Raw genomic sequence first — 10,779 nt, 5'->3', positions numbered from 1 at the left:
GTAGTAGTAGTAGTAGTAGTAGTAGTAGTAGTGCTAATTTCTTCACTAATATAATAGTACCAAGTGATGTCTTAATATTATAAGTCCATATATGTATGCACAACAATCCATTCATTCATATGTGTATATATATGTGTGTGTGTTTTGTTTGAGGGAGCCAAAAACACACCCACAAATCATTAACTTCTCCTTGTAAAATCCAATCTTGCCTTCCCTCCCACACATTGGATGCCCATGACCCCGACAATGATGAACCCGAATTCTCGTCTTCCTGCCTCGATTTGGACGTCCATATTCGTGGCACTATGGACATTCTACAGTACCTCCCCTCGGCTCGCCCACGCCCATTACTCAGTGTGGAGGCATGCCCACGCCACGTTCTACGGCGGCAGCGATGCATCCGGCACCATGGGTGAGAGAGAGGAGATTAATCGTTCATTCATTGAATCGAACCATAATTCTAGTACCATTTTTTGCGTGCATGCTTGCGATCGATCCATTTGTTTGTTTTGAACCGAATGTGCGTGCGTGTGTATGTGTGTAGGCGGTGCGTGCGGGTATGGTGATCTCTACAGCCAGGGGTACGGGACGCAAACGGCGGCACTAAGCACGGCATTGTTCGTGGGAGGCGAGAGGTGCGGGGCGTGCTACGAGATCCGATGCGTGGATGACCCGCAATGGTGTGTGGACGGAGGAGGTGGGCTCTCCGTGATCGTGACCGCCACGAACTTCTGCCCCCCCAATTGGGCTCAGCCGACCGACAATGGCGGGTGGTGCAACCCTCCGAGGCGGCACTTCGACATGGCCCAGCCGGCCTTCCTCAAGATCGCCCATTACCGTGGGGGCATAGTCCCTGTTCTTTACCGCCGGTTCTACTACTCACTTCTTCTACTTCCTTTCATAGTAGACTCAAATTGTCACTAAAAATTACATATATATATATATATGGCCCCTTTTCCCCGTTGGGCGCACCCACACGATGCAATGCCGACAAGTTTAGCCCCGATATAAACTCCTTCTACTACATTCTAGTTATCGATCCTAATTGCCCTTGACCGAACTAGTTAGCCCCCTTCTATTTAAAGAAAAAGCACTCGGTCTCGCCTTTCCGCTAGTCTCATTTGCTCGGCCAATTCCCTTCCTTTTCAATCATTTTCGGCCCGGAAAGCTTCATCAACTTCATTGTGTTAACCGACCATATACCCCCCCCCCCCCCTACTTACTTACGAGTGTCATTCATTTGTTTAGTTGAGCAAGACCCCCATAAATCAACACCCATTATAAATCTTAACTCTTTTTAAGTAGGAAATCGGAGTTAGTAACCCGCACTCTCGTAAAGCAATGTTTACTCTTCAGGGACATGAGCCTATACTTAACGTTCATAATCATCTAGATGTTAAATTGCTAATATTTATGATTTCATCGAAATGTAGGGCTATGTTGAAACATGTAGGTGCATTCCCATCATTTGTTTAAAAGTTGGGGATATTTTGGTGTTTTAAGCTTTTTATAGGCGACTTTTCTCTCACTAGCACCCTCACTATCTTTTTCTCTCACTCTCTCTCCAGTGTCCCTTGTGTTAAACAAGGCGGGATTCGTTTCACAATGAATGGCTTCGACTACTTCAACCTCGTGCTTGTAACCAATGTTGCGGGCAGTGGAGATGTTGCACAAATGTATATCAAGGGATCGAGCACAGGGTGGATGCAAATGAAGAGAAATTGGGGTCAAAATTGGCAATGTGATACTATCCTTGTTGGTCAAGGCCTCTCTTTTATAGTTGTGCTAAGCCATGGACATGTTGTCACCTCTTATGATGTTGCTCCCTCAAACTGGCGATTTGGGCAAACATTTGAGGGAAACCAAGTTCCCATCTAGTATTCCATTAACAAAAAAATTATCTATATTTACGAGTATGATATAGCATAGGCCACTTTCTTTCTTTCTTTACGTCTTCAATGTTCTATCCAAACTAGAGTTCACTAAATTTCTTACCATTTCTGAACTTCTCAATCTAGTATAGTTATTCTGTAGTTGAATATGACACCTTTGGCACTATAAAAGAACACTATTGTTAAATGTATGTCAAGTTGTTGTCAAAACTTCTCAGTCATGTTGTGATGTAGCTACTACCATTTAGCCATCCGCTTACTGATATGTATACATGTCTATCTTTATCCACAAATTTCTAATGGAAGATGTTATAATGCATTTCTTAAATCTATGACATTTGCAATGGTCTACTTACCTTTTGTAATTGAAGTTGTTATAATGAACTTAAATCTTTATAATTTGTAACGGTGTGATTCATAACTTTCTTATGGGGGGTTGCAATTAAGTTGATAATCTTGTAGTTCCTACTCAACTGACCATTGCACACATGACTTCAATATTTGTATTTATGCTTCAAGGTTTATCATTATATTGATTAATAAGTTACTTTTAAATACTTTCCTATTTTCTGAATACCCTCTTTAAGCACAAACTCTTGTTTTTGGTTTTACACGACGTATATCTTTAGATATGTCTATGTACAAACATAAACTAAATAATTTATTGAATACATAAACACACATACATAGATACATATAATTTCATAACAAGACACGCAATTTCATTTGAGCCATCTTCATTGATTTGACATGAGTGATGATTTGACATCAGTAATATTTTGTCTGGTGAGTGGAATTCGTGATTGGTTTGCATCTCATTTTGGCCAACTTACATGTCTATACATGTATAGTTGTACATGTGAAAACTTTGAAGGCATTACATGCTTGTGAAATTGTATGTACATCTGTGAGTTAGGTTGAACATGTGAGTTTTGCTATGCCCTAGGGCCTTGTGTTTGGATTAAAAAACATTCGAGTATGTTGGTGTAATGAAGTATACATGTCCTATATAGTGTCATTTCCATTATCATATAAAAATGTGCTTGTTTCTTCTTGTTATGTAATAGTATGGAGAAAACAAGGCACTGCAAGTCGAAGCCTTTGGAATATTAAAACTTATTTTGAAGAGTAGTATTTCAAGTCATGCACATTTTAGTTTTGGGTAAAGCACAATAGTGAAGGATCATTAGAACATGTGAAATATGTCCCAATCAATGATTGACTTATTAGGCTTTTGGTTATAAATATCATGGTTTACAACTAAACCTAAGGATCATTATTGGAAATGATAAAGGATAATGTTGTCTACAACACTATGCCATTGCTAAAATGTGCAATCCCGTGCTTACATATCCAAAAGTAAAGTATGGTTGGGTATGTATGTGTATCAATATGCATGCATGTATTCTATATAATATGTTGTATGCTTGTCTATATAAATACATATGTATGCCTGTGATTTATATAACATGTTGCATGCTTGTATGAATATGTATGCATTTCTATGGGTGTATGTATGTATGTAGGTATGTATGTATTGTTTTGTGTGCAAAGGAGATTTGTATGTTGTATACACCATGCTATAACACTTAATGCTTTAATATGTACTTTGTGGTTCATGTTAATGTTTTGAGAATTTTTAACTTCAGGTGAATATGTATGTACATATATTTATTCCCTTAAATAAATATTCATGTCTCCTTTACGACCTATGCTCCTTATTCTATTTTGTGATCTGTGCTCTACTTGGTTTGATTTGTCTTAGAGTGGATCTCATTCTTGGGAAGATAATCATGGGATGCTCTCATGCTTATGAAACAATTACAATTAAGATCCAAACGCTTTTTGCATTTTTCTAAAGACCTTTCAATCAATAATCAATTTTTTTCTCTCCCTCTTTGTCTCTCTTTCAACATCCATAAGTAAAATTCTTGAAAATTGAGTGTCACAACTAAGATACCAAGTTTGCAAAGAAACAAGCCATTGAAGAAGTGACCATTGGGAATGCCATCATTATGTTTTTATTGTATGTTGAATACTTTAGGAGATGCACAAAATAATTTATTGTTTTTGAAAATATATCCTCCATTACAGTGGCCGGAGGCCTTACTACAAAATTGTCCAATATTACATATGACTGTAGTCAACCTTTGTAGGTAAAGATAAGTAAGAAAGACATGTAGCCAATCTTTAGAGACCAAGAAAATACAATGAAGCCATATCCTTCTCCAAATAAACACGATGAATAGTCCAACCTCTAAAAAACACAAACCAACAAAATAGCCAGCTTCTCAAAAGCACACATCACAAACATACCTACAAAATCAACCAGCTTTATAAATCCTAGAATGTGATCTTCAAAGCATGTAGTTTAGCCGACCATCAAGAGTATGCTTCCAACTCCACACCAACACTCATAAACTAGAAAGGAAAATGATTCTATTGTCCTCGTCCCCTCATGAAAGTATGCTTCAGCCTCTGACAACGTCAACACTCATCCTTATCAAACATAGAGAATATTCTTCCTTTTCCCCATCCAACATGTTGTCGATTACCACCAAAGTCTACATCAACCATCTCGTTGTAGACTAGCAAAGTCCTGTACATACCCAAAAACATAATGACACTACTCTCCTGATCCCCCCGTGAAATTTTGCTTCTTCTCCCGACACCATCGTCACTCATCCTTTACAAAAATAGAAATGTGCTTCATTTTCTACATCAACCATCTCTTCGTTTACCACCAAAGTCCTGTACAAACAAAAATAAAGTGAATGTGTTGTCCTTATCCCCTTAGAAAAAACTGCTTCAACCCCTGATACCACCATCACTCATCCTTACACAATAGAAAATTTGCTTCAGTGACCACATCAACCATTTCACTGTATACCACCAAGGTCCTGTACCTACAAAAAACTGAACATATAGACTACTCTCCTAATCCCCTCATGAGATTATGCTTCATCCCCCAACACCATCGTCACTCATCCTTTGCAAAAATAGAAAATGTGCTTCGTTTTCCACATAAACCATCTCTTCGTTTACCACCAAAGTCCTATACCAACAAAAATAGAGTGAATGAGTTGTCCTCATCCCCTCATAAAAAACTACTACTACTTCAGCCCCCGACACCACCATCACTCATCCTTACAAAGTAGAAAATTTGCTTCAGTGACTACATCAACCATCTCGATGTATACCACTAAGGGCATGTACCTACAAAAAACAGAATGAGACTACTCTCCTAATCCCGTCATGAAATTATGCTTCATCCCCCTGTACAATTGAAAATTGCTTGGTTTCCACATCAACCGTCGTCTCGCCGTTTACCAACAAAATTCTGTATAAACAAAAAACAGAATGAGTGTGTTCTCCTCATCCCCTCATGAAACTATGGTTCAGCCTCTACCACCATCTTCACTAATCCTGATAAAAAATAGGAGACATTCTACATTATTCACATCAACAGTCTCTCCAATTAACATCAGAATCCTCAACCATCTCGATGAATCCACCAATATTGATCAATAAGGAGTAATTAACGTGGACCTCCCTGTTAAGTCATGTTGTATGCAGTAAGAACGACGTCGGTGGCGAAAACAACCAACGAGGTGGAACATAGTTCCACTTAACATCATCACCTGCATCCAACATAATAGGAATAGTTGACCAAACTCTTCGAATTCTACTTCTTTTCCGGTTAGTTGTAGTTCCATAACCCTTGTAATGATCATATTCACCTTTAACCGTATTTACCAATAATTCCCAGAAAGACTTAACCTGATCCACAACATTAGTTTGTTCAACATTATATATTTTGGAACACCTCGCTTTCCAAATAATCAATAAGGCTACAGAGGAGATAATCTTCTAAACATAACACCAGGAGAAGAACTTGATTCCCTGCAAGGGGCTTGAAGTAGTGTACACTTGAAAACTTTTCACATGTAAAGTCAACAATGAATGATGATGATGATAAAAAACCGTTTGTTGAGCTAACGTTCCCCAAAAGACTGTACCCCACGTGAAGATAGCCGACCTATACTTACAACCTAAAAGCCTAAGAATACGAAACAAGAAACATTTGGTTGCAACACATCCCCCAAAAACATGATGCAATGTCTCAGATGCAAACCCACACATAACACATTATCAATCAGGCACCGTTCCCCCCAATAAAGCTCCTACATGCAATGCATAATGGATCATCAACCATTTAAATTCCAATACCTTGTTCATACATTTAAGTGACCGAAACTGTTTCTAGAACTTCAACATATGAGAAGATGACACATTACCTGCCTCCCAATACTTTTCCCCCACAGGTACCAACTCTATCTGATTCAACAAAAAAATTCTACCCAATGCCACAAATATATGTGAAGAATGGAAAAACTTTCGTCTGTGAAGTTTCAGACTTGGACAACTTCCAACCATAATCCGACGGATCCCACTACAGATCAGCAATTGGCCTAGAGTGTAAAACCCACATATGAGATGAGTAATTAGCAATTAATGGATTAGGATCTATAAATATCTTTTTATCTATTCTAGCAATTACTCGCACTGGCAGTTGCTTGGCAGAAGACATAATTGAAGATTCCTCCTCCACTAATAACAACCTACCATTATCCAGAACTTCACCACATCATTGCCTAAAATCGTATGGGAAGCAAGAAAAAACTACAAAAAATAGATAAAAGCAAAGTTTAGTGTCCTAGTGATGCATGCTATGAAAAAATGGGTGGGAAGATGGGATGAAACACACATGTTTCATGATGCATCAATATATTTCTATGTCAATGAGGTCTTTTTGCAATGGCAATATATCCCTTGATTTCAATGCCCCAATTAGAAATAATTTCTTGACAAAAAATCAAAATTTGGACAAGATATCATTTCTTGGCTGGAGGTGAAAATCTTTAGAGGAGAAAAGATTTGTTGATGAGAAGTTAGATCTTAGACGAGAAATCATTTCCCAATAAGAAAAGAGATTTTTTCAAAACGAACAAAATGTCAAAAGAGAAAACGTATTGATAGGATGATATTTTTAAATTTAAACCCACCTGAATGACTAAAGAAAACCCTAAACAATTTTACCCATTGGTGAAGGGTCGGTTGAGCAAAAAAAACATGTGACGGTTCATTGACCCTGGAGAGAGAGAGAGAGAGAGAGAGAGAGAGAGATCTAAACAAATGTCACCATAGCAAGCACCTCCTCTATCATCACACCCAAGCATATTAGCACGATAATGGATGGTACCTCACTAGAGCACGATCAATTACAAATTCTATTAGAGCTTAAAGCAATTGAAAAAGAGATTATAGAACTTTGGGCGATCCAGTTCTGAACTTCTGTATGGGACAATGTTGAAAGCTATGATCCACAACATAGGATCTCGTTACAAAACACTAGAACATGATTGATTAGAAATCTTATACGAGCTTCAAGTGGTAGAAAAGGAGATAAAGGTTTGGACAATCTAGTTTTGTGTGGGACAAGGCTAAAAGTTATCATTTGCAAAATAGGAACCCACTACCACACTAGGACATGATTGATAAAAAATCCTATTTGAGCTTACAGTGGTAGAAAAGGAGATAGAAATTTGGATGATCAAGTTCTGTGACCGGACAAGCCTTAAAGGCTATGATTTGCGAAATAGGAATTGCAAATTAGGAAAGAAAGTTAGTATGAGACTTACTCCTAGAGAGGTTTATCCATATTGAACACAATTTTATGAGATTAAAGGAGCATCACACATCTCTAATGAGTGAAACTTCAAAACTAAACATAAATAAGCCATGTAGCACACCATCAACACCTTTAAAAGAGAGGAGACACATGAGGAATTCATTTCAAGGTCAAAATCATATCCCCGTCCCATAGCCTAACTCCCACGAAGCAACCTAGCTCAACTTGGAGTTCTCTACAACTCCAAAATCTATATAAGCACCAACATTTGATAATATATTCGGCAAGACCAACAAATGTTAAGATGTATGATTGCCCAAAGTGGCAATTTGGTCCAACCATTCATGATAGATAGGGACACATACAACTATGTGTAGTTCATAATCCAAAGCATGTACAATAGTCATGACCTTTGATTTCTTGTCAAGATTCTACACTGCTACAAAACAAGGTGTTAACTTTGCTCAAACATGACTTAGATTGCGACATTATAGTACACTTCTATGTCTTTCTAAACACGACTCGGATTGTGACATTTAACATTGCAAAAAATAAAAAGAAAGAAACAAAGAGAGAAAACAAGAACATTAAAAATAAGAAAAAGAATGTTGGAATCCCCAGCTTGTATGCATATATGTCTACCTGTGATTGGATTCTACTTGGAGAAAAACAATATTATCATTCCCTTTGTTTGAGATGTCATGGCGAGTTTGAAAATTTGGTTCACTTGTTATGTACTTGTTTATCAACAAGAACTTTCATTAAAATTAAAGGCAACCTTCAACTTAGGTTTCTAAACACATAGTTAAGAAAATTGTTTTGGTCGTTTGTCTCCTTTCTTACATATACAAGATGATGCCAACTTTTTCCATTGGCTCAGATTTTGGGCACTCTTGGGACATTTGGATAACCCATAATTGTTGTAGCAAAAACTAGCATATGAGTGTGAAATGGAAGCACAAAGACTCTAAAGCAAGAGAGATGTTTGGTATTTGGTAATTTGACTTCATTAATCCTAACCTTAGTTCCAAGATCTCTTCAATGTTATTCTGAAGGATTAGTAATATTAATTATTGGATTTAAGGTGTCGGAGCTGAATTGATATCATGAAAAGGTCTTAATGTGAGAGGTTGGGCATCACAAAAATAATGTTCGCAGAGGTTTTGAGTTTGTTGCTCATTAATGAACTACCTTTTCAACTTCAATTGGTAGCTTTATATGTGTGTGTGAGTACAGAAAAGAATGGGCACTAATTGGAGGGCATTACTATCTATTCGCATACATATATGTTTCCAATCAATCTTTTTTCTTGTGCAATCTATCTTTTCTACTATTCCATTGTGTTATTTTTGTGTGTACACCTCTTGCTTTACAATTCTCTTCCATACACACCACTAGGGAATGGAGGTGCCTCACTTAATCCCACCTCACACATATGACCATGAGAACGCTAATGTTGTTTGTGTGATCACATTATTAGAAAAAGATGCCAAGAACAACAAATGATAGCTTAAATGACTACTAGAGTTATCCTTTGTTAACAAAAGGTTAAGGGTTCGATACTCGTTAAAGATGATTGGAGGGAAAAGATGAAGCAACAATAGGTGAGGACGACAAGAGAATGTAATAAGTCATATAAATTGTTGTTCCCTTGATTAACACATTCATTTTCAAACAAGGATGGGGGGTGTCAGAAATTGTTTTTGTTTTCCCAAACTCGTATTGTTAGAGGTGTCATGTACTCAATTATGTATAGGAACCCAAATTTGCTTTCTCCCCATATGCCATCCTTGGGAGGTTGTCAATTTTTTTGTACCCACCAAACAACTTCTTGACCCATATCCAATCCTTCAGTCTAAAGTATTTGCAATAAGCACTACATTATTTGCATACAACAAAAGTATGGCGATGACATTCCTGATAATAACTTCTTCAGGTGTGCGAGTGAGAGAGAGTAAATATAGATTGGCTTATAGAGAGTAATGTCAAGCGATGGATTTTGATTTTGATTCCATAGATTATAGCTATTAAATGCAATTGCACTTAATCAACAACTTATTATGGTTAGAAACTCCCCATAAAACGGTTACTAGAAGCTATGATCAAAGGGGAATACTTTAATGATGATTCTAATAAAGGGGGTGCCAATATCACGGAAACTCACACAATAACATTGGGGGTAAGATGAATCTTCAATTAAGAGAACGTGCATGGGTTTGCTCACTATGAAACTACCATTGAAAACACGAAGGCTAAAACTTAGCATGGATGTTGTGAGTTGTGACATTGCATTTCTAACCTTCAAATATAGTCATTTGCATAATATTTTGTATTAGTAGCACATTGGCCGACCATCATAACAACATAGACTTCCTGACCAACTAAGCTACCTTCTAACAAGGGATAGAGATCCAAAACAAATCTCAAACATGCCCAGGAGTTGCACATTACATCAAGTGTTGATATTGGAAGAGCAAGTTGAAAGGGACCAAGGAAAGAAAAACTTTCAAATTAAATTGTAACACTACTATGAATGAGTTAAGGAAATTCGAATTTTAGAACATGCACTTATGTGGAAAACCGATGGAAGTAGATCGAGGCATCCTCAAGGGAAGCTCCCTATATGTGCATGTGTTGCTAGTGAATAGAGAGAGAGAGAGAGAGAGAGAGAGAGAGAGAACCATGATGATATTTGATAAGAGGGGGAACAATAATCAATTCAATGACGATTATGATTACTTTTTTGACGAGCTTATATTCAAATTATGACAAGCTAAGCACATGGCAAGCTCACACAATAGGTAGGGAGTCTCAACCCACGTTTTGTCTTTTGTGCAATTTCATTCTTGTTTATATCTTCTCTGTTTTAATATTTGTTAAAATTTCTCATTGTACAATGTCATGGTCATATTGATATCATACATATGTGGGCTTCACATGTATTCATACAAGAGTTTCCTATGAAATATTCTATAAATCTTTGAGGATATTCGATAATTTTATAAGAACCTTCCACAAGACGTAGGAATGCTCTAGAGGATTTTACTCCAATTTATGACAAAGTATTATATTCCACTTTTATCCAAGATACCAAAATATTCTACATAATTTACTTGTCTAACCATACCACATGCATTAGGTAAGAAATAGGTTATTTGTACTATAAGGGGGATCTCACAAATTGTATTAGGAATT

At 37.1% G+C, this 10,779-nt stretch overlaps 1 protein-coding gene across 1 annotated transcript; it reads left to right on the top strand.

Annotated features, from left to right (window-relative positions):
• LOC147861695 (expansin-A2-like) lies at nucleotides 1-2,224 on the top strand. Its single transcript, XM_087322770.1, has 3 exons — nucleotides 1-412; nucleotides 545-869; nucleotides 1,569-2,224. The coding sequence occupies exons 1-3, from the start codon at nucleotides 229-231 to the stop codon at nucleotides 1,876-1,878; spliced, it is 819 nt and encodes a 272-aa protein (XP_087178896.1). The 5' UTR covers nucleotides 1-228; the 3' UTR covers nucleotides 1,879-2,224.
• Nucleotides 2,225-10,779: the final 8,555 nt, after the last annotated feature.

The sequence above is a fragment of the Azolla caroliniana genome, unplaced genomic scaffold (genome assembly GCF_043228905.1).
Source record: "Azolla caroliniana isolate FFs.n. ecotype wild unplaced genomic scaffold, voAzoCaro1.0.p SCAF_7, whole genome shotgun sequence".
Classification (NCBI taxonomy): domain Eukaryota; kingdom Viridiplantae; phylum Streptophyta; class Polypodiopsida; order Salviniales; family Salviniaceae; genus Azolla; species Azolla caroliniana.
Note: the sequence above shows the minus strand (reverse complement) of the source record. Positions and strands in the feature narration are given on the sequence as shown.

What these genes read in the sequence shown, in the direction of transcription:
- LOC147861695 (XM_087322770.1), top strand. Translation starts at nt 229, where the DNA reads ATGCCCATGACCCCGACAATGATGAACCCGAATTCTCGTCTTCCTGCC. An exon ending in CGATGCATCCGGCACCATGG is followed by an intron (nt 413 to 544) that starts GTGAGAGAGAGG and finishes GTATGTGTGTAG; the next exon opens with GCGGTGCGTGCGGGTATGGT. An exon ending in GTCCCTGTTCTTTACCGCCG is followed by an intron (nt 870 to 1,568) that starts GTTCTACTACTC and finishes CTCTCTCTCCAG; the next exon opens with TGTCCCTTGTGTTAAACAAG.